The sequence below is a fragment of the Ambystoma mexicanum genome, chromosome 5q (assembly GCF_040938575.1).
Source record: "Ambystoma mexicanum isolate Mex_15411 chromosome 5q, UKY_AmexF1_1, whole genome shotgun sequence".
NCBI classification, from domain to species: Eukaryota; Metazoa; Chordata; class Amphibia; order Caudata; family Ambystomatidae; genus Ambystoma; species Ambystoma mexicanum.
The window spans coordinates 591,936,195-591,960,809 of record NC_090933.1 but is presented as its reverse complement, the minus strand read 5'-3'; the positions used below and the strand labels follow the sequence as shown (position 1 = coordinate 591,960,809).

Below are 24,615 nucleotides of genomic sequence, written 5' to 3'. Positions count from 1 at the left end.
GTGGTAAAATCAGGTAGGTCTATGGGGGGGTAACTAATATTCCTCTTTGTATTCCCTTGGCTCACCTTGCTGTTTGTGTCTTCTCCTTGGGTGCTGGAGTATGGCGGGAACATGCAGGAGGATGCGGTGGAATGTGAAGATGCTACGAAGGCCGGTGAGTTCAGCGCGGCGCTGCAGCAGGCGAGGCGACGCGCATAAAATAACTTCTTTCTTCCAGCTCGAAGGCGCGATGGATCGGGAATTCAGGTAAGGATCAAAGGTATTGCTCTTGTACTAACCTTTTCTCCTTCTTTCTCCCTTTTTCTAGGAGCTCCAAACTCGAGGCGGGCGTGGCAGAAGGCTGGATGTAGACTTGCAGGCATGGTGAGCGTTACGCTGCTGGATGCAGAATAACGCGAAGCATGTGCTGCTCTTCGGGCATGGTTTAAATAGCTCCAAAGTAGTCCCACTTAAGTATTCCTCCCCAGCCCCGCCCGAGTAAATAAATAGTCCCTAAGTAAAGTAGTCCCTTCCAAGCCTCTTTTGGCTTGGAGCTCTTGCAGCATGGTCTGCATCAGGTAAGTTTGCAGCATGGTCTGCGTAAGTTTTAATCTATGAGCCTGGCGCCATAGGCGCCAGGACTGGACCCAAATAGCCCCTAGCAGGGATTGTTGGGCTTCTTTAGGATAACTTGATGCCTGCTTCCGGGGTTGCTGGACTTGGTCTGGGTCCCCGGGGGTAGGCATCATGACAACGTCTTCCCCGGTATGTGGAGTGGGGCGTTCTGGAGTATGTGTAGGTATCGGGGGAGTGTTAGCATTTTAAACAATGCTGCGTGACCTAACAGAGTCAGTGGCAGAGATTTCCAATGTTGCACATCTCCCCCAAACCGATCTGTAATGGGTTGTAAATTGTTGGACGTGTAGTCCTTAAGGTTTCTTGTGATCTTGATACCCAGGTACTGGAAATGGTCAGGGGCTGTTTTATATGGGCAGGGCTCTGGGGGTTCCATGCCTAACTGGTTTAATGCGAATATCGTAGATTTGGACCAGTTCACCCTCAGGCCACTGAAGGCCCCATATTTCTGGAGTAGTTGCGTCACTACCGCACATGCTGACCTGGGGTTGCGCATATATATGAACAGGTCGTCTGCATACAATGACACACACTATCTTCCCAGTCTAGTCCGCCCGGGATCCCTCCCCATGTGGGTGCGTCTCTTAGGAGCTGGGCAAGTGGTTCCATAGCTAACGCAAAGAGGAGGGCCGACAGGGGACAGCCTTGTCGTGTCCCTTTTTCCAAAGGGGAAGGATCGAGATGTCCAGCCGTTCACTCTGATCTCAGCCATCGGTGCGTTGTATAGTAGTTGAACCCAGGATAAGAATTGCTCTCGGAACCCCATTTTGCACATGATCTCCCAGAGTGCCTCCCAACGGACAGAATCAAATGCTTTTTCAAAGTCAATTGCGAGGACTCCTAGGGGAATGTTCAGGGTCTGGGCGCGTTCAATGGCTAAGTGTATCCTCCGAATATTCATTCTTGTAGACCTGCCAGGCATAAAGCCACACTGGTCTGGGTGAATCAAAGATGTTAAGACCTGTTGCAGGCGTGTAGCTAACAGTTTGGCCAATATCTTTGCCTCAGTGTTAATAAGGGAGATTGGTCTATACGAGCTACACTTGTCTGGGGGCTTATTTGCTTTGGGTATTACAATTATTGTGGCCTTTCTGAGGTCCGCCGGTAGGCTGCCTGTGGTTCGAGCTTGTTGGTACATTTTGAGTAGATGGGGAGCTAGTTCGTTACCTCCTATCTTCTTCCAGGCCTCAATGGAAAAGCCATTCGACCCAGGTGTTTTCCCGGATTGGAGTTGCATCATGGCAGTTATGATTTCATCTTCGGTGATTTCTTTTTCTAAGATAGCAATTTTTTTCAGCATTTAAGGAGGTGAGAGAGATCTCCTCTACCACAGAGGTCTCAGGGGCAGATGCAGGTGCTCTATATAATTCCTCATAGTACCTTGCAAACTCTTCAGCTATCTCCACGTCTGTCAGGCATGGTTCTGCTTGATGGGATGTGATCATTCTCACTTGGCTGTGTCCCTCATCTTTTCGCTCGAGCCAGGCAAGCATCTTCCCTGCTTTGTCACCCGTTTCGTAGATTCTGGCTTTCATTGCATTATGTGCTTGTTTTGCATTGTCCAGTGCAATGTTTTGAAGCTTTTTCTGCGCCAGGATTAGTGCCCTGTTCGTGTCAGCGCAGTCTTGGCTGAGATGCGCTGCCTCTGCCCGCTCCACATTTGCTTCCGCCTCCTTTATTGATTCTAGATATTTTTTCTTTTGTGCTGCAGTCCAGGAGATCATTTCCCCTCGTATCACCGGTTTATAGGCTTCCCAGAGTTTGATAGGACAGTCTACCGACCGTTTGTTTAATTCAAAGTATGTCATGCTAGCATCTTGTAGGCGGTCTACTAATTCAGGAGAGCCCAGGTGATAACAGTTCAATCTCCACGCCAGTGGATGAGTCGTTTACATGTTATTGATATGAGTAGAGGGGAGTGATCCGAGATGCCTCTTGGGAGGTATTCCGCGCTTGTTGCTGTGTATTATTTCCGCGGGTACAAAGAATTAAGTCTAGGCGTGCGTGTACCCCTGAGTGATAGGAGTATAGTCGGTCTCTGGGATGCATGTCGCGCCACACATCTCTGACGCCAAGTGCCTCCACAAATGAGGCTAGGTTGGTTCGGCGGGTGGGGTCTCTGCTGCATAGATGTGTGCGATCCTCTGTTACTTATGACATTGTTAAAGTCACCCCCAAGGATCAGGATGTCAGAAGCATCATTGGACATCAGAGGTGTTATATCCTCAAGTAGGGTGGACTGCAGTGCAGGCGAGGCGTAGATCGCCAATAGGGATAGCGATTTATTCCACCAGAGTGTGCCTGTGGCATATGTGAATCTGCCCCCGGTATCCTGCGTTATTTTTGTGAGGGTGAGTGGCAATCTTTTATGTACAAGTATCAGTACTACTCTGGCTCCCATCGTAAAGCCTGCCTGTGCTGCTGTGTGGTAGTTGGAGCGGTTGAACAGTGCATTGTATGTGCCTGCCAAGTGAGTTTCAGTTAGGAAGACTATGTCTGGGCCATGCCTGTTCAACAGCTGTCACACCAGTCGCCTTTTCAGGCTGTTGCCCAAACCGTTCACGTTCCAGGTAAGCAGCTTTAGGGTTCGGATTTTGTCGACCTGCAGTGGTACTTCAGTGCTCGTGATTCTAGGTGCCATCACGCTTTCCTGGGATAGTGGTGTTGCCTGGATTCATCTTGTGGCGGAGAATCGTCAGCCAGTGTTTTTGTTTTCCAATTTCCGTATGCTTCGATATTCCGTTGAGCTTTCCCATCTTCTAAATTTACATCCAACCCCCCTCCCCTCACTTCATCCCCAACTGAAGTATCTGTCACCCTTTCATAACTCAATAAATTAGTCCAAACTAAACCAATTATTCTGTGGTTTCTTCCTTGTTAGGGGGTGGCTCTGGTGCGGTAGCCAGCCATTGCGTACTTATTGCTTCTTATTTACTGTTTGGAGCATGAGCTTCTTTTTGTTTCGGTGTATAGTGGTTGTGTCGGCTTTGGCTGACAACAGATGGTTGTTGCACGTTTCATTATGGTGGTATTTCTTCCTGCTGTTGCTGGGGTCTGTTCTCTGGTGGTCTCTCAGGATGTAGCCCATTCCTTTCACCTCCTGTTTTCTTTTTAACGCTCCAGTCGCCTGCTATGTGTCTCTCTGTCCAGTTCCACGCTTCTTTCGGATCTGTAAAATGCACTGTGGTTCCATTGTGGAATATTTTAAGCTGGCCGGGAAAGATTAGACCATATTTTGTTCCTAGTGCCTGCAGCCGTTTTTTGAGTGGGTCAAATGATTGGTGTGCTTTTTGCACTTCCCAGGGAAGAAAGCGATTTTCGATCCATTGTAAATGGTGGACCCCTTCGACCTCGCCATCTGTAGCACAGCATCCCTGTCTCTGTAATTCAGAAATCTTGCAATGACAGCTCGTGGTGGTGCCCCCAGTACGACTTTTCCAGTTGGGATACGATGTGCGCGTTCAATGGAGAAGAATTTGGAGAAGGATTTTGCATCATATATGTCTGTGAGCCATTCCTCGAGGAACAGTTCCTTGCTCGCCCCTTCGGCCTTTTCGGGGAGGCCAAGTATGCGAATATTGTTGCGCCTGGATCTCCCTTCATTGTCGTCGATTCTTGCTTCCATTGTTTTTATTCGGTCAAACATTCCAGACATACACCTGCTGACCCCCCGTAGGCTGTCCTCTGTTTCTGAGATGCGGGCCTCAGCTTCACCAGTGCGCGAGGTCCATTTTTGCAAGTCATGCCTCAGCAAGGACACGTCAGCCCCAATACTGTCCATCATCTTCTCCATCGATGTTCTGGAGCTGGCTATAGCACTCATCACATCCCTGAGGGAAATGTCATCCTCCATGTTGTCAGACTTCATTGATGCCAGGCGTTCTGGTGAGCAGGACATGGGTGTCGTCGTGTATTGTTCTATCCTGCTCTGTGTGGATGTCTTCCTTGGTCTGTCCTTTCCCATGTTGGATAAGAGTCGTGATGGAGCTGAGGTGTCTTGTGTTTCAGGGGAGGGTTTGACAGCAATGCCACGTAGGTACGATGCAAGACTTTTAGATTTTGGGATTGTGGATTTTGAGGTGCTTCTGAGTCGTGGCGTTTTTAAGGCGGGGTAGTGCTGCGTTTCTCCCAGAGTGGAACCTTACTTTAGTATTGCTTCCCTCAATGGAGGCATCCGTTGTTCGTGGGACAGCGCATGCAACTGTTTTCTCTATTTTAGCGCTAGTCGTTTGTGCATTCACTGTCCACAGCGTCCAGTTCTGTTTTGTTTCCCACTGCAGAGTGTACACTGCTCTTGCTTGTGGTGCGAGTTATTGATTACCCACAGCGGCAGGATCCTTTAAGGTACTTGGTTGATGGGCAGCCCACAATGTGCTTTCTCAGGCTTGTGAGGGACTTAAGCGGTCACGTAGCCGGTGTACTGCAGTGTGGTTTGCAGCATCTAGTTTCCTTAGCACGCGTGCACTCAGCGCCGTAAGGGTGCGCCACATTGAATTGCAGGTTCCACTGTGAGTGTTTTGCCTCTGTTTTGCTGGTTCAGTGATGCAGCTTCCAGTATCGGGATCTCGCCTTCACTCTTTTCCTTCACATGTGGGGTGCCCCAGCTGCTGGTCTAGTTGTGGATATTTGATGTTAGTGGTGAGTGTGGGTATCTTAACTCGTCTCTTGGGGGTTGGGTGCAGCTTCCCCCTTCCTTATCTACACAGATCCGGAGCGGCTATGGGCCCCTTTATCCCACTTTGCGCCTTTTCGTGCCTCTGTTGTGGCCTTTCCACTTGGGGTGCCTTTTGTGTCCAGTAATTTGAGTAGTGGTGTTTAATCCCCTCACCCCCCTGCAATAGTTTAGTCACATGCTGTGATTTAGGCTGACATGTTCAAAGTGGCAGTTGGGGGAAATGAGGGGGAGAAGGGGGTCTGTCTCCCCCCCCCCCCTCCTCTCTAATCGTGTCGCGTTCACCCCGTTCCTCCTCCTCCTTACCGGCCTTACACCGCCGCGTTGGGTGTATGTCCTCACTGCCGCCGCCTGTGGAACGTCAGCGGGCGCTCAACGTTAGACGGAGTGCCCGCGATGGTTTGCTCCCGACCGGAGCGGGGGACTGGCAGGCTGGATCTCCGCACGTCCCCAGCAGCAGTCTCACTCCTCTGAGGTCGCTTCTCTCCTCGTTACTTCTCCTCCGAGGGTGCGCTGGTCCACAACCCCGAGCCTCAGGATCCTTGGTCGGGGACCAGCGCCTGTTTCCTGCGCCGTCCGTCTCCGCAATGCCGGACCGCCAGGCGGAGGACCTCTCTCCCAATCTGTGATGGTCTTCTCCGCAGGGGCAGAGCGGAGCACAACGGGGAGGACCGCACCACACCTTCCTCGCTTGTCCCCATAGTGTGGGTTCCACTGCAGTTCCGCCCACCCTCGGAGACACTGGCTTGCGTGGCAACCCTCCGCCTCAGCGCCCGCCGGCCATCTTGGATCTGCTCCGGCGCCGGTCTCCTTACTCTCCCCCAACGAATTTCTCTGTGTTTCGGGCGTCGATACGTCCCGAAATTTCAGCAGGCTTTAGCGGGGGGGTCATACGCTTCAACTTGGAGCTAATGCACGCTCATTTCTTTGTGATTCTTTCCAGTCTGCATGCCGAGCCCGCTGGCCACGCCCCCCCTTTGTACAGCATCCTTGATTAACTGGTGATTTGTCTAGTGACAGACATTTTGCCTAGGACACTGGTGGAGGGGACACCAATTATATTGAGGCTGCAAGGGCCTGAATGTCTGTAACGAGCTTCAGTTGCATCGGGCCTGTATGTGGTTCAGGACCTCTGACACTGTTTCATACTGCCCAGTCAATGGAGTTCCCAGGGTCTCTTAAAGCTCATAGCCAGGGCACCATCGGGGTACTCTGGTTCTTGTTCAAAATAATCTTTGTGGACTTTGGTCCCCATGTGTCCCTTTCATAATCATTCAATTCCAGCACCCCTTCACTTTCCTGTTTTGCCCATACTCCTATGTCCCGTCCCCTTTCCTCCATACTTTTGGGACATTCCGTCCTGTGGGACAGGACCGGAAAACATTTGTAAAAAAGCATCAAATTGAAAAATGTGTCCTTCTCTTTTTACGCAGGGTACCGCACGCGGCCGTTAACCCGCCCTCGTTAGCTCTGCCCCGTGCATCGCCCTTCAGTCCTTTTCTCCACACGGCCGGGGCTGGATGCACTAGCATCACCGGGAAGACCTTTTTCTTTCACGTTGTCCTTCTCTCCTGCTCCGGTTCCGCGATTGTGTTATCCTCCGTCTATTCCAGAGCATCTGGGATTTTCCACTTGTTCCTCTTACGAGCGTCGCTTCGCTAGGGCAGATCCCCATTCGCTCTTCTTGGAGTGTCTGGGACCGGATCACCAGTGGGACTTGTTTTTCTTCTGCGACTCTCTTTCATTCCGGGCACTTCAACGTTGTCTTCGTAGGTGGGAGGAAATCCTCCAGAAGGGTCCTCCATCATATTTCCAACTCTTCATTGACGGAACGAAGAGATGCCCGGTAAATTCCTCCAGGTCCGGGAGGGGCTTCATAAACTCTGCTACCGGGGTTATTACTGAGGGGCCTCACAGGCCTAATGGGCATACCATGTTTTTTTTCTGAGGGTTTCCGCGAGGGGCCTGCTTGTATTGGATCACGATTCGAGGTTCGCCGATCAGGTGCTAATAGCCAGCATAGTCAGGTACCTAGTGCAGAGGTACCGGTTCTGTTGAGGGGGCACAGGGAGAGGTCGTCGACCGTAACTCTTCTGTTACCAGCTTTGCCGAGGTCCCTCCTTTGGAGGCTAATTCGAGGGACAGGATGTCTAGTAAACATCCAAGGCCCCATAGTACCGACACTGCCGAGGTTCCTTGTGTCAAGGCAAAAATTTCAATCAAGTCCCCTGACCAGTCTGTGTAGTCAACTGCCTCATCACATGTGATGCAGTTCTCCTCAGATGTTCACAAAATGGTGGGCGTTCCCAAAGGGTCCACAGCGGCCATTTTGGATTCTTCCCTCACACCCACTCTATCGTCGGCAGGTGCTGGGAACCTTCTTTTCAGTGGACAACCTTTTCCACGCGATAGTGTGAATCTGTTCCGCCCTTCCTATGACTGGCGTGCTCGGATGCCACTACCACATTCGGTCTCACTTCCTGCTACATCTACCCCATTGGTCTATCGAGACCCGGTGGGTGGCTGGGCTTCTTGGCAGCCCTCTTCACTGCGTTTGTGGGGTTATGCCCCTCATGAGAGGCCTCTGCCCACTCCAGCGCCTAAGGTCTCAGCAAAGGATGCCTTTTTTGTGAAATTTCAGTCTAATGAACTCTGATCCCATGAGGGAGTACTTTAAGGGCCTCTTTAGAGAAATCTGTCCTCAGACTCCATTGCCTGCCCCAACAGTTCCTGTCACGGTGCCTGTCGCCTCGGCGGTAGCTCCTCCTCTGCCTCCCTGCCCTCCTCCGGCTCTTCCGTCACTGCCTCCCTTTTCACCGGTGGACAAGTCCTCAGCAGAGCGTGATGTCAATCTGATGCCTGTCGCGTCGCAGTTGGGGGACCCGGATGCTCCAGATGACCCCTTGGCAGATCAGGATAGTGAAGACCAGCCCCGCTCTGTCGGAGTATTTCATGACCGAGTACTGGACATGTCACTCCTGGACATACCAGTGCCAGAGACACCCGCTCAGCAGGAAGGGGTGTTATCGTGGGCGCCAACCTTGTCTCCACAGGAGCCCACCAGCCTGTTCCTCCAGAGCGACGTCCTGGCCGAGGCACGCAAAGTTTGGGATAAGCCCCATGTTAGGTAAGATTTCCACAGAGCTGGTAAAACTTACTTTCCTGGTCCAACTCCAGAACTTTTTTGCTTTTCTAGTGTGATATTTTTCATTAATACCTCAGTGAGTCGGAACCTTTTTCCACACTCACCTGTCTTTAACTCTTTTTATGGGTGTCATTTTTAAGACTCTCCATAGTGTCTTTTTAAAGTTATCATGTCTAACAACTTATTGGCAATAAGTGCCTGTTGTTGCTGGGTTGCCCTAGGGGCTCCCCATTTAACTTTCCTGTGCTAACCTTGAGTGAACTACAGTTCCCAATGGTAGAAAGGATCTTTGGATCCCTTTTACATTTTAATCTGTGAAACCAGCACACCCCACCTTATGTGGAGTGCTGGGGAGATACAGTTTTAATGTGAAAGGGGATACATTGTAACAATTCTGTTACAGTGACAAGCTTACCTTTAATGGCTGGTGGCAGTGATACCTTTTACTAATTTGGTGCACCTTTACCGCGGGCTGCAATCACAGCTGCAGTAAAGGCACCTAAGGGTGCTCATTTTACCAAAATGGCCCCTGTCTTCTTTTTCTGCCATTTTAGTGTTTCTTGTCATTTCTTGTTCCTTCCCCCGACATCCAGGGTGGGAAATTCCTTTTTTGAGTTTTGTCTTTGGCGGGAGTCCCCTGGACAACCCACCGAGGCTCCAGTCAGTCTGTAAGCACAGGAAATGGGGGAGGAGTCCAAAATACTTCCATCCTTTGTCTTACGCCTTCCTTCAACTGGGACAAATCCCAGTGGGGGGGCTGGCTGTCCTGATTGGACAACCAGACACCCTTTCTTGTAAAATGCGGGGAGAGAATGCAGAGGTTGTGCTGTAGTTCCTGATAAATACTGGAAACCTGGAAGCTGAAGTCATGTCGACCACTGGAACAGAAAACCGAAGAGGATGACGAAGGAAAAGCGGCAGGAATAATTTCCAGCGACCGGAGAGCCTGCTGTGTAACCGGAGCCTGCTGCAGCCCTTCCTTCCAATCGACCTGGGGTCTCCAAAAATGACGACCCGAACCCTGAGCCTGGTGAGACCGAGTAGACTCAAGAAGACCTGCATTTTGAGCCATCCCACGGGTTGCTGTGACCTGGCGTTCATGCAATACCCCAATACCCTGGGACCTCCATCCACTGTGCGGTGCACGGTCTTCCGAATCTCGCTGAAACTTCGTGGGCATACTAGTGTATCTCCAGAGACACAAATCGAGTCCAGAAAGTCCCCTCACAAGAGTGCTGCATCTTTTAAATGACGAGAATTTAAATGCGATTTTCTGTCTTCTGTGCTCCTTGAAAAGGTGCAAAACCCGCAGAACTGCTTTCGGCAGTGAGAGAAATCTTGCCTAGAGCCTTCTTCATCGATCCCTGCTGCAAAGTCCCTTCTGAGGTCTTGTGTTCAGTCTCCAGGGCAAGGAATCCACTGACCGGGTATTTGGCTGCAGTCCCTGAAGTTCTCCTGCTGCAATCTCTTCTTCATTGTTGAGGTACTGTGTTGGCTTGGGTGTATACTTACCTTAAGCCTGTTGGGATTTCTTTGTAGCTTTAAGGTGTTTTCTGTGATTGGGAGTCCCTGGATGAGGTCCCTCATCCAGTGCACCCAGTCCCACTGCTAGAATCCTGCTGGGGTGTCTTCTGTGAAGACCCTGGACCCTCTTCTAACCCTAGTACTCACCTGTTTGTAAGTTTTCCTAAGGAAACTCTGACTTTTGCTACTAAAGAACTTGTTCTAACACTGCGTGTTGGTCACTAGTCCTAGTGACTCCCCTTCTGCCACTGAGAACACTCATGCTCCAAGAAAAAGGGAAAGACTTTGAAGGGATTGGGACTTCTGCCTAGAAAAGAAATGAAGTGTTTTACTTACTTGTAAAGAGTTGGTGGGTAACTGTAATTCTAAGAGTGAACGTTCTTGCTGATCTTGAATGTGTGATGCACTATTCTTAAAAGTATGGTTAACATCTTTTCTTCCTTAGCCACAGTTTTACCAGTCTAAAAGAAAGTAGATGTAAAGGTGTTTTACTCTCCGGTAATTAGGTTGTGCCTCTTTACAAAAGTAATGTTTTGGTTTAACCATATTATTCCTGAAGGGTAATTGTATGAGTGTCCTCCAACTGTTGATATCACCAGGTTAGTCCTGTTAGGATAACTGTATGAGTGTCCCCCAACTGGGTCTTGCTTCCCGTGAACTTGCTGCTAGCCTGTCTGTAACGCTCACCTGATTCCCGCAGAGGCGCCGGTCTTGACTGGGTGAATGCCGTCTCTTCAAAGGTGATGTGTAACACACGGTTGGCTCTTTGGGCTGGACCTCTGTACACTGTATGTCTGACTCGAAGAGTAAGATGTCTGCAGATAGAAAATATGGGATTAATGAACTGGGGTTATTGGGTGCCTCTCTCCTCTTCCCTTTCTCTTCTCCTGTAGAACCCCAAAGGTTAACACCCTCACCTTAGGTAAGTGAACGCCGAGCTCTCCATCTGCCTCGGGGCTGGGTGCCGTAACCAGTTTCTTCACTGGATAAGGGTGCAGGCCTCTTGACCTCAGAGGACTGCTGTCCGTCGTTAACTGCACGAACGGTAAGTTCTGGGCACTTCAAATGTCTTAAAAGTCTTTTGTAATGATATCTCTTGTTTTGCAGGGTTCCGGCGATGGCGGATGGCGGGCTGATGAAAGTTGCGGATCGAACCCGCGTGAGGAATAGCAGCGCCTGGAAGCACGTAAGTAAGCGCTTGTAGCCTGCTTCACGATGCGCACTAACTGTCCCTTTTATCTTGCAGGTACAAGTTCGGAGCTTTAGAGAAGCTGAAGGGTGCTGGAATACCCACTGGATTCGGCGTGGGAAGGAGTAATGGCACGTGAGTAATAAAGTTGCCCAATGTCTTTAAACGCACCTTCTTTTGTCTTTCAGATGCGGGATGCAGCGCCGAAGGCCTCCGGAGCGTGCGAAGAGCTGGTAAGCTTTCGTCTTTCAGATGCCGGAATGCAGTGCAAAGACCTCCGGAGCATGCGAAGAGTAGGTAAGCCTTTGTCTTTCAGATGCCGGAATGCAGCTCGAGGCGTTGGTGACAGCCGATGGACCAGGTAAGAGATGCGCTGCCACTGAAGACCGTAGTGCTAACCTGTTCTTTCTTTATTTTTACAGGTGCTGCTGAAGACTGGATTCCAGGATGGTAAGCCTTTGTTCCCTTAGGCCCAGGATCAGAAGCAGAAGACACGATGAGCGTTCTGCTGCAGAGAATGCAGAATAACGCAAAGCAAGATTCATCCATCGGGTGTGGTTTAAATAGCCTCCTGTAGTGCTTAGGTGTCTCCTTCCACAGCCACGCCTAGGTAAGAAAAGAGTTCCTGCTTTCCAGAAGAGTTCCAGTGTACTGAACCTAGGGAGTGGCTCCTGCCCCACCCAACAGGAAAAGTAGTCCCAAACAGAAGAGGATCAGGGGTTCAACTGGCAGGTAAGTAAGCAGCATGGTCTGCTGCAGGTAAGTCCACCCAAGCATTATGAGCCCGGCGCTTCCAGCGCTGGGACTGGGCATCTTTATGAGCCTGGTGCCACTGGCGCCAGGACAGGGTCCAAAAGGTCCCAATTGGGACTGGCTGGCACTCGGAACCGGGGTTATGGGTCTGCTTCCAAGGGAGTCGGGCAAGTCCTGATCTTTTGGAAGCAGAGATCATGACACTGTCCTTAATAAGTCTACATTAGGTTGTTGCTTACCTAGAATAAATATTGAGTAAAGTGTGACATTGGGTTTTACTTTCCCCTCCATTGTGAATTTAAAGTATGTGGGTTTTACTTACCTTGTGTTAGCTGTATGCCATCCCAAACAAGTTACCAGAGTTATTGCTTACCTCAATCTGGGGTTCCATGATTTCCAAAGCATCTATAATTGTATATTATATCCTTAGTTTTTACTCACCTGGTATAACTGTGTGTTATGACTAAAGTAGTTATATGTTTGTACTGCACCTAGAATAAGTGTTTCACTATTCACCAAAAAGTATATTGTCCAGTTTTGTTCCAAGAGTCACCGTACAACTGGAAGGGCCTACTGCCCTTGTTTTACCAAAAGTAATCTGAAAGTAACCATTGGTCTTTTACTCCCAAAGAATAGGCTTGACCTATACTAAATGTGAATAACAAGGTTTTGACTTCCCTAGAACTACTGTTAGGTTTTCCAAATAAGGTCTATACTTGGGTCTGTGTACTTTCAAGTATAGTGTTGTGTTTTATATTGTGATTTCATATAATGTGTTAATACTTACTTAACCCCTAGATTTATCTGGGGCTGCCTGTACTTAAATAAATCCTTTATTTTTAGAATACATGTTTCAGTGTTTCTTTCGATCATTTGTATTACAATTTCACTTGTACTGTATCTACTGCCATCTCTCCCTCCTAAAATAAGCCTGGCTGCTCTGCCTACGCTAACATGTACTCAGCTGGTACGGTCTTATACTAAGAGTGGAGTCTTGTACTGCCTCAGTTGAATGGTTTTGAAGAAATGGGTAGTACTTCAGAAAAACTGTCCTAACACCCCACACCGGGCTACACATAAATAAAAGGATTGACGCCCGTTATAGGCTTCACACCTCTGAGGAAGTAGCCTTGGCGTCATGTTCGTTCCCGTCCTCGACGGTGGTAGCGGCCGCCACTCTGCAATCCAAGCCGGCTTCTGCGACTTCCCCAACTGCGGCCCAGGTTCTGTCAAAGGGAGGACAAATTACTTGATTCCTTGGGCAAGAAGTTTTTTTGCCAACTTGGTGCTGCAGTTGCATCAGGCTAACACAGAGCTCATTTTAGCAGCAGCAAATATGAAACTGTGGAGAGATTTGGCTGACTTCCGAGAGTTCATTCCGGCTGACATATTGGAAGACTTCAAGGGCGGTCTGTCAGACACCAGGATGTTGGCGCAGGATATGCTGAAGACTGCTGCGCACCATGTCGACACCTCGGCTCGAGGCCTCATGCTGGGGGTGGGCACCTCTAGTCAAGCTTGGCTTCATGCAACAAAGTTTTCGAACGAGGTCCAAGATAAAGTTCTGGACCTGCCTTTTGATGGCAAAGAGCTGTTTCATTCTTCGACGGATGACGAGCTCTCCAAGACTAAGTCCAGCATGCAAACTGCCAAGTCTGTTGATGCTAGTGAAAGCCCCAGTCAACGCTCAGAGATCTGGATCCAAGTCTCAGCCCTCCTCAGGCTTCAGGGAGTTCCAGGACTGCATGTCCTGTAAGACTGACCCGCCGAGAGGTAACTACCGTTGGAGACAGCAACAAAGTCAGTGTTTCTCTCGGACTTCAGCCTCCACTTCAGGGACTGGTAGTCTCTCCGCCGAAAAGTCTGCAAAAGGATATTTTTTGACGCTCGCATGAAACTCCGGTGGGAGGACGAATCTCGTCTCATCTGGAGGTGTGGCAAACCGTCACCGATGACCAGTGGGTTTTGTCCACGTTAGCAGAAACCTGTGCAGTTCCCTTAGGGAACACTGCAAAAGATTTAGGACTACAGGTGTTAGCAGTAAACCCACTTGTTAGCAGTCTGTACCACCCAGATTTACCTGGTAGCTGTGGCTGAGCAGTCAGACTTCTCTCAAGAAGAGTTAGGCAGTATGCAAAGTATACACAATAGGCACTCAGACACACCAATACAAGCAAACACTGACCAGAGCTTTGGTATCAAAGTATATAATTATTTATTTAAAAACACACTGTTTGAAACACTCCAGCACTCTTGTTGTAAAATATTCTAAACACAGTTACTATTGTAATATATACACCCCTTTTTCCTTATCAGATAAGTCTTAGTAAAACACCACTTATTTTCATACAGAGGTGAGCGCTTGACTAGATAGCACTCCAATAAGTTTGTGAAAAAGGGAGCGAAAGAGATAGAATATGAAAAGGTACACCACTCTAAGATTCAGGAACACTGTTAGCAAGGCAGAAGAGCAAAAGTCACTAGTGAGCCAAAGTCCAAAGGCTGGGCCCACTCTTAGAGAGAGCAGAGCACAAATGCGCCCAAGATCACAGTTACACTAGGCTTAGAAAGTCTTGCAGAGAGTTCAGAAAGAGTTTAGAGAGGCTTAGGAAAGTTTAGCCAGGGTGTCCCAGGCTAACCCAGGTTCGAAAGCCGGGGGCTAAATCTACCCCGTACAGTCGGTAGCAAGGGAAGCCAGACGGGACACAGTACCTTAAGTGGGAAAGATCCTCCAGCGGTGGCAGTTGTTCCTGGCAGTGGGTGCAAGTTGCGTTGTCGTCCAGGGAAAGAGAAGATCTCGACTTGGAGGAAAAATGAAGGTCGTTGCACTGCCAGGGAAGAAACCAGCCGCAGAGTTTTCCGGTTAAAGGTGATACCTTTTGTTCGCAGTCGTGGTAAAACGTGGTATCCCGGTTGCCGGGGTGCTTGGCACAGGCAAGGCGGCCACGAGGTACGTCGGGAAGGCGAAAAGACGGTGAAACTGGTTATTCCCACCAGTCAAAGGAAGAAGACTCTCCGGCAGGAGATCTCCTCTGTCGTTGGAAAAAGTGGTGAGACGGTCCAGCAGGGCTCCACCGGTGGTGGCGAGGTGGCAGGTAGGCTCAGCTTCTCCCTCGTCGTATTCTTAGGTCCTGTGGCGACTTCTGAAGTTCCAGTCCCCAAAGCCCTGCTTTTATGCAGAAAACCCCCATTCACTCAGCCTAGCGGTCACTCAAACATGCTAAGTGGTGAGCCGGCCGGCTCACCACTTGGGCCAATCAGGACGGAGTGCGACTTGAGTTGCCTAGGCAACTCAGTCCAGGGTGCCTAAATCCCCCTCCACCCCTCCTAAGTACCGCAGACAGTGGCACCACTTTGGAGGGCTTTTGTGGAGAAGCCCGCCAAAAAGTGGAACAAAGGGCTCGACTTGGGTTGGAGTCACAGAAGAGAACACAAACGCCATTTTAGAATCAAGTTTTGGCAAAAAAATACCAACAGGAGAATTAATATTAATTAAATAAACCGACAGTATGTTCGAGGCTACCGTAAATAATTAAATAAAGATAGTAGCCTAAAACAATGGGAAATCCCATAGGAAAATATTCGCGGTTGAATATAAAAAGTAGTATCCACTGCCACCAGCCAAAGCCCGATCAGGGGGGACAGAGACGTGCCCCCTCGACTAACAGACAACGGGGCAATTGAATTGCCCCAGCCAGTACATGCACAATATGATGGTTTGTACTGGTTCTGTTCAGAATTTAAGACTAGTAAAGTCAATGGTGACTTTACATGCCCTGGGAGACAGTAGGCAGTCCCAGGGTATGGAGTCTATACTGGGGGGTCACTATGACACCCCTGTGTTACTGCACTGAGGGTGCTGTGTAACACACATCACAAAAACACATGAAGCCCTATGGGGTAAAACACCCCATAGCCCATTAAACACTTCTAGATTCAAAGAAACACACTCAAATCATGCCCAAGAGTGAGGGTAAAAGAGTCTCACTCTTGGCAGGAGAAAAACATTAACCCCAAAAATCCAGCAAAGCTGCTGGGGGACTCACTAGGTTAGGAAATTCAGCCTAAACAGAGAATTCTACCTAACAGTCCATCGCTCAGGCGGGCTTCTGCTTGCCCCTCCCTTATCCCACCCTTCAATCCTCCCTTTTAGCAGTCGGGGACACACTCCCTCAGAGCTGAGGTCCAGAGGCTTCTAGATCTCAAGGCGAACGAGGGTAGGGCTTCTACTCTCGTCTGTTTATGGTGCCAAAACCCAACCAGGCTGGCCTTTCCCAGTTCAACCTTTCTCTTCCTCAAGAGAAATTCAAGATGATTACGCCCTTCCAAATAGCCAAATAAAGTCCTCTCTTCAGAAGGGTGACTGTCAGCGTTGTGGACCTTCAGGATATGCATATAAGCATCCTGATCTGGAGCCTGCATCAGAAATATCTGCGGTTCTCTCTGGAGAGGAGCACTATCAGTTTCGAGTGCTACCTTTTGGTCTCTGCTCTGCACCGCGTGTCTTCACAAAGATGTCGGTCATTGCAGCTTTTTTAAGGCTACAGGGTATTCATGCGTATCCATATTTGGACGACTGGTTTTGCGAAGTCCCTTTCCGGTGAAAGCCTCGAGCAATCTTCAGTCTCTCCTTCAGCTCCTGTTCAGTCTTTGGCCGTCAGTGAACTGACGGAAATCCTCCATGACGATCTCTCAGGACCTGATATTCCCAGGTTTCTGTTGGAACACGATAGACTGCAGGGTGTACTTGACGGTGGACAGGATGGCGGATCTGTTAACCATGTGTCAAGTCTTCATTCAGTCAGAGAGCATGTCTGCCTGGTGGTTCCAGAAGCTTCTGAGCCTCATGGTCTCGTGCGTGCTTGCTCTTCCCCTGGCGCGTCTGAAGATGCAATTTACGCAGTTGGCTCTTCGGAGCTCCTGGCTCCATGCGGTGTACCCGGACACCAAAAAAATCCCGGTTCCACCCTACAGAATGTCAGATCTCCTTTGGTGGTCTTCTTCCAGCAATCTGTCGGTGGGTGCGCCCTTTTAGGAGCCCTCCCCAAGGTGACCATTATGACGGACTCCTCCCTTATCGGGTGGGGCGTGACAATGGATCATCTTCAGGTTTTCGACATGTGGTCGCAGCAGGACAGACCATTTCACATAAATTATCTGGAACGTCTGGCAATTTTCCTGGCGCTCAAAGCGTTCAAGACAGGGATTGTGAATAAAGTGGTCCGCATCTGCACGGAAAATGCGGTATCCATGTTTTACATCAACAAGCAGGGGGTACCAGGTCACCTCCGCTTGTAGATCTAGCCATTCATATTTGGGAATGGGCCATCCAGCATGGTGTTTAGCTGTTGGTGGTACACATTCCGGGACAGCTGAATGTAACAGCAGACTCTCTCAGCCGGCGAGCGGTGGTCGGCTACGAGTGGGAGCTGAACACCAAGATCCTCTCCGAACTTTTTTGCCATTAGGACACTCCAGAAGTGGACCTCTTTGCAACGTCATTGAACAGGAAACTTCCTGTTTATGCTTCCAGGAACGGGCTCGGAGCCTCTTCCCTGGGGGATGCTCTTGAGATTCTGTGGCACAACATGAGGGCCGACGTCTTCCTGCCTCTTCCTCTGATTCAACGGGCGCTATGCAAGCTCAGGAATGTGTCGAGTTGCACTCTCCTGTTCATAGCCCCGTGGTGGGCAGCCAGTTTCTGGTTTTCGGAGCTTCAGCATCTGTCCGTCTGCTCACCGGTCAGGCTTCCACTGATTGCCAACCTGCTTCACAAGAGCGACCAGCAGTTGTGGCATCCCTCCCCACAATCATTCAGCTTGGCAGCCTGGTGCCCGAGTTCATATCTTTAGAGTTTCAATTTGTCTGCGGATAATATGCATATTATCCAAGAGGCCAGAAAACCTTCGACCAGGTCTCAGTATAGGTTCCATGAGTTAAAAATCACAGCAAAAATGGCAGTGAACACAAAATATCGCAGCAAAAAGGCAGTGATTTTGCTGCCGCAATCCATGTAAAGGATGCAGGGGACACCCCCACAACCCCTGGACCATTATACCATTTAAGGGAAGCGGGGAGGACCCCCGTTACTCCCACTCCGCTTAAATGGTGTAATGGGGCATACCTTTAACGGGTTAAATCACAGCATTTTTGCCGCAATCTTTTGTTTAGGTGACATTTTTGCCGCAATTTTATCACTGCATACCTCAGTATAGGAGCAAATGTCTCTGTTTCTGTCACTGGTGTTTAGCAAAAAATCTGGACACCAGAGAAGCTGCTATAGACACAGTGCTGTCTTTCATTTCTCACCTGGCATCTTCAGGCATGCATGTTTTGTATGGCCTTTCTGATTGTGGTAACTTCGGCAAGGCGTGTAAGCGAGCTTCAGGCCTTGTCGGTAGAACATCCATTCCACATCTTTCGCAAGGATAAGGTTGTATCTGATTTTCATCAGAACCAGTCTATTTCCTTACCAGTTTTCTTCCCAGAACCGGCTTCAGATGCTGAGAGGGTTCTGCATAATTTGGATGTAAGGCAAGCTCTTAAGTTTTATTTGGACAGAACATTTCATCTTCAGAGCTCTTGCCAGCTCTTGGTGACGTTCGGTGACCCGAAAGGAAAGCCGGCTTTGAAGGCAACTATCTCCTGATGGATTGCTTCCTGTATCTCCTGAAGCGTATTCCGTTCAGGGCCTTTAACCTCCAAAGGGAATTCATGCCCATCTTGTAAAGGGCAAGGCAGCTGCCATTACCTTCCAAAAATATGTTGACTGGGAAACCATTGCCAAGGCAGCTACGTGGGCTTCCCCATCAGCTTTTGTGAAGCATTACTGCTTAGACCTGAGCTGCAGGGCTGATGCTAAGTTCGGGCAAGCTGTTCTTAAAAACCTCTTCAGTAAAGGAGTTCCATCCACCCGTTATCCTGTAAGGAGTGCTTGGTAATCTACCAAAAGTATGGAGGAAAAGGGACGGGACATAGGACTATAATAAAGTTACTCACCGTAGTGACTACCTTACTCCTAGTCCATGGTCCCCTTTCCTCCATACGCCTGCCCGCCGTCCCCTCTAATAAGTATCCTCTATTATTGCTTAAGTGGTCTCAGACCTGGCGATAGAAAAGGACTGAAGGGCGATGCACGGGGCGGATCTAAGGAGGGCGGGGTTACGGCCACGTGCGGTACCCCGCGTAAAATGAGGACACATTTTTCAATTTGATGCTTTTTTACAAAAAGTGCTCTGGTCCCGTCCCACAGGACAGAAGTCCCAAAAGTATGGAGGAAAGAGGACTATGGACTGTGAGTAAGGTAGTCACTAAGGTAACTTTATTATTCTTCAGAGGAAGACATGATATGCAATGGGGTAGTGCTCTGTAGAGAATTGGCTCTAATCAAGAGTCTTGAGAAGGGAAGTTCAGGTATACAAAGGGAAGGAATTGGAAATTACAATTCCTTCAAGCTGTGTATTCGTAACAGTCAGCGTGGCTGTCTCACAGGAGTATATTTGCTCTGGTGTTGCAGAGCAGAGCGTGACGACCAAATGCAGTTTATACAGGCCTTGTAAATTCTTAAAAATCCCACAAGACCTGCAGGCTAGTTCCTTAGTTGACCTAGGGGAAATGCACTTGCCCCATGATGACAATGGCAATATTTGCCTGTGCTTTCAATAAAAAGGTGCAGTCACCATAAGCTCACTTCATCGTTGGTCCAATGCTGCCACCCAAAGCCCAGCCATACACCGAAACCTTTATTTGGCATGCAGTGCAAACTAATGTTTTGCAGTAAAAGTGAAATAAAAAAATAAATATTTTAAACATCCCTCATACTCACTTGTCAGCAAAGTCGAGTACTGTGCAGATGGTACTCGCCCTTCATAAAATATCCTCGCCGATCTAATTGGGCTAGTAGATTGTGCTACCCCTGCAGTAATCTGAGGCCTCTGCCACCTAGGTCGCAAGATAAAATGTTGCTGATTTAATGTGATCTGTGCCGCAATTGTGAGGGCAGCGATAAGCCCCAGGGAGGAACACGTGTGTTGATGTAGTGCACTCACCCCGCGACCCTAATGCCCTCTGCTGATTACACAGTACGAGCACCATGACGTGTATGCTGCTTACTGGCCTCCTTCCATCCATTCTCTGGAGAATCCATGCCATGGGAAAATGTGCCCTTAGTCTTGAAGAGGAGCAGGAGGTTACAACGCTCTCGGGCCCAATGGCGGCCGATGTCAGTGATGCAGAAAAAAAGTGTTTAGCGCTGACACCTTCAAATTAATACTTGTATGCAGTGGCACACAACTAGAATATAAAGCTGTGAATACACTTTAAAGCTAAGCAGTAGATTACAGACACTAATGTCAGAAAATAAACGCAGTCCATTGGATAGCAAAGATAAAATTATACGACAGGCAGGGGTTCACCCTTATTTATCCTGACACAATCACTACTAATGTAATTTTGGCTGTTCCCTGGCTTTTCTTTGAGAGCTTGCCCTGCAAAAGCCTTTTGGATCCCAATCCCTTCCTATCATCACAGCTAACAGGCCCTCTTTGCCTCTGGATGGCCTTGCTTCCTTGCCAACTCATCCTTGTGAGGACTGCTTCAATATCTCGCTGGATGTCCCGAACAACCCAGCTATTGTGCTTCCCTTGCCTCCTGCAATGCTCTTGCTTGCCCCATCTTGATGTCCAACTTATAGTCACACTGCTGAACATACCCTCGATGCTTTCCCCTCCTCTCAACTCACTTACATAACCTCTCCAAATGTGCTGTCCTGGTGAGCCACTCTTCGCCCTGCCTACATGACCAACCCCTCTAAATTCTTCCTCCCTTCCGCCCTCCATATGGCAAAATACCTTTACCTCAGACCTATGAAAACGGTTTCCACTTAAGCATTTGCTTCCAGCCCCCCCCCCAGATCTTTTGGCTCCTGTTGACTTACTGGCCAGTCTACACAATGCTGTCTATAACACCTTAGTCTGGCTGCTATAGTTTGGATGAAGAAATTCCACTGCAATTTAACAGATGATTTTACTCTGAGCTGACAAACATGAAGAAGAGTAAAGCTCTTCAGTGACAATGGTGTAGGTCCAAATCCAGAGAAGAAATGATGGCCTGCCTTCACTACCAGAGAGGCTTCCATGCCTTCATAAAATGCAAGAAAAGGGCACTCCTCCATAGTTGCATTGGCATGGCTTCCATTAACTCTGCATAAGTCTTCAGGATGTACAAGGAAATTAGTGTGCCTGTGGCATTCTCCAACATCCCTACTGCCTCTCAGACCCTAGCAGATAACCGGTTGTCCTTCTTCCTCAACAAGCATGACAGAATTCCACACACCATCACTTTGCACACTAAGGGGCTAATTACCCACTTGCCTAGGACTATTAATGGGCCCACGCTGAAGAAGATGAAGGCGTCCCTTGAACAGGTCCTCCCATTGACATACCAGAACCATCAAAGATAACATTGTCACCTTGGCTCCTATACTGGCTGCCTCATGCAATCTCTTTCAAAAAGGGTATTTCCCTCCAGAACTTAATAAACAGGTCTTGCCTCTCTTGAAGAAACCCTCAGATTACCCTGTTGTCTCGGATAACTGTCACTTCCATCTTGTCCTTCATTAGCAGGATACTGGAGAAATTGGCCATCGTTCAACTCCTGCCTTTTTACCAAGCATAGCGGGCTGTTGAATGACCACCACTCATGGTTCAGGCTCAGAGAGGAACAAAGTCCACCATCCACTTTGAGAGAGGAACTCCCTATCTCTTAACTGTCCAAAGCATCCTTATCTTGCTTTGTTGTTCTTCCGCAACCTTACTCGACCCACATGATAAGCACTTCAACATCTCCGACTCTGCGCTCAGGTGGCTCTTCTCCTTCCTTCGGGATAGGGGGATCCAGGTCAGGTCGGGCATCTTTATCCCACTAGCTCCCTCTGTGGTGTTCCTCAAGGCTCTGTCCTGTCTGGATCTATGCAATTACTTCTTCTGCCCAAAAAAAAAAATGCACCCTTTTCACTGCATATATATGCGGGGGGAAGACTCCTGCAACCCCCTCTAATCCCCCTAATATTAATTTACTGTACCCATCCCCCCACATGTATATGCAGTGAAAAGGGGGTTGAAAATAAAATAAAGTCGACATGGTCGACGGCGCAGAAAAATCGGTACAGTAATGGTATGATCTCTCCTGTCTCCCAGGCATTTGAACATTTACCTTGCTGACCCAACCTCTTGTTTTTCCTGCTTCTTTCAGTCTTATGCTGATGATGGCCAAATTGCCTTCAGGCTGGACGGTGTCCCCATCACTACTTCTAGCCAGTTTGCTTCCGATCTCCTCCTTATCTAGGCCTTGATATTAGATAATGAACTCTGTCACAATGTTTTAAAGACCAGAATAGTTGTTCTGGGTTCTTCCCTTTTTCCCCTTTTCCCTTTTCCTTTTCTCGCTTTTATAGGCTTCCCTCTTCCCACAATGGTTTAGTGTGCTAGGGGTATTTCTTCGATAGCTCGCTTTCTTTCAGCTCAATTTCCTTTCACCCATTAACTCTCCAAGAAAATCACTCTTGACTGCACCTCCTCAGATGTATCCTTCTTGGCTCCATTTTCCTCACTAGGAATGACCCTCTGCAGCATCTACAGTGCTTGCTGAGGCTTATGCCCATGCTGCTTCCATGGAAAGGTGACTACATACTGTTAAACCAAGTCCTTTAGATCCTCCTTCGCCAGATCCCCTGTCTTCTTGCCCAAGAACAAGACATTTAGATATTTAAGAGTAGGTCCTCAGGCCCTTTAGTGGCCCACTCAAGAAAGTCTTTGCTATTAGCTCAAAAGGAGATGAAGAGCCATCCTCGTTTCAGAAAGTGCATAAAGTGTGCCCACGTCAAAGAACTATAAGCGCTTTAGGAATTTGTTTCCACTGATCTATGCCTCTGCTTGGTCTTTCTGGTTGGATATTTTCACTAGCTGGGCATGCATGTCCCTTATCCATGCAGATGTCCTGATGTGATCCGCACCCCCTTATCTCATTTTTACTTTTGCCTGGTCTCCCAGGTCCTGCCTCTGTTAGCATGCACTTCCCCATATTCTCCATTCTCATCCTTTTCCTTCATTCGTACACGTGTGTATCTGGCACTTGTCTGTTTTGTACCTGTGTGCCTGTGTGTACCCAATAGCTTCCCTGGTCTTCAGCACTTACGTGATCTAAATGCTGCAAGACTTCAAAGATCCGTCCCTCTCTCCCCCCCCCCTTTGTAGCGCCACAGTGATTGTTTCACAAGGGCAATTTAGAAATAGACACTGAATAAATCTGCTGAAATTAGCAAACAGAGGAATCGGAAAGGATACGATATGACCTAATAGGGCTGGACTGATTAAGATTGGTTACCTGGTAGCATGTATTATGAAAAGTTCAACTTCAAAAAGGCCTAGGTATTTGCTGGGATTAAAGTTTGCTTTTTTGCATTGCTGTGGAAAGTGGTTTAAAGTAAGTGAAGCATAATAATCGCCCTCCAGGTCCTGACGTAGAATGGAGAACTGTCCACCCTTCACACCAGTTAACGGCAAACCAAACTAAATATTCAGTCTCATTACCAGTGTTTTCCTTGGATCAACTAAATAATTCAAATCGACTCGTCATTGCTAGTGTTCAGCAGAATTTTTTAATTTGAAATCTTTGGTAGAATTCTTGAGTGCATTATATTTAAGCTTTTAACATTTTCTTCTTTATTCTCTTAGCCCATCATTCCGATGTTCACAAGAAATGTTCGGGAAGGATTTAGGTCCCTTGGAGGATTCCGTAAGTTATATCCTTATCTATATTTCGTTTTTTTTTTGTTTGCATGCGTTTCCATAGTGAGTGAACGTTTTTGGCCACCTTTGCGGTCTAGGTTTGTTGTTGTCTTTGCAGTGCACATATTTTATTTGTTGGGTATCCTTTCATGTCCCCTTTTGTCTTTTATCAACATAGCTGTTGTCCCAATTTGCTGCAAGGGATACCCCATGGCACAAGTTGAGGACAAAAAATTCTTGGGAACGAGCGCAAGATTTTCCCCAGACAAAATGAAATTCCATGTGTAATGCTTAAAGAAGTGAGGCAAACTATAAACGCTTAAAACAGGATAGACTGATGGCTCAGTGAGCAAAACACTAATAGCTCTGTGTAAGTTTCAGGTACTAAGTCTAGATGAGTTCTGTTAACTGTTCATGTGTCAGTTGTCTTTAAACTGAGGAAAAAAAATCAAAATCTGCTGTAGCAAGCACTATGTAAAAATCAACTTGAAACTTATCGGTCAGCCGTAACTTGAAGTCTGGCTGCAGGGCATGGTTTCCTTGTCAGCTAGGAAGAAGGTGCCTTACTGTTGGAAGTTTGTTGAGTAATATGATTTAGTGTGGGGACTCTATAATGAACTTTGTGCAAGGTGACACCTCCCCTGTGACCTTTGTGTTTTACCCGTGTGTAGAGTTGCCTTCATGTACATGATCTATTGATTAGAAGATGTGTTTGAAATTCATAACTCTGGCTAATAATGATTATATATTAACGTATGTTCTATACATGGCCCGTTATATAGCCGCAATGTTGTGATTCAGTACAAATATTTGATAAATAATGTAAATAAATAAAGAGATTGTATCATTCTTACCTAAGAGACGCACACATGGCCTTCATTTTGATGTCTAATTGGTTATTGTGTCTGACCGTTCTCTTGGATAAACTGTA

The 24,615-nt window shown here is 48.1% G+C and overlaps 1 protein-coding gene across 2 annotated transcripts in view; it reads left to right on the top strand.

The window, feature by feature from the left end:
* The window catches only part of TMEM68 (transmembrane protein 68), a 410,518-nt gene that overhangs the window by 315,873 nt on the left and 70,030 nt on the right, over positions 1-24,615 (top strand). For both annotated transcript variants that reach the window (XM_069621059.1, XM_069621060.1), the window contains one exon: positions 23,631-23,691. In XM_069621059.1, the coding sequence (XP_069477160.1) occupies positions 23,631-23,691 (61 nt within the window). The remainder of the gene's footprint in view (positions 1-23,630; positions 23,692-24,615) is intronic.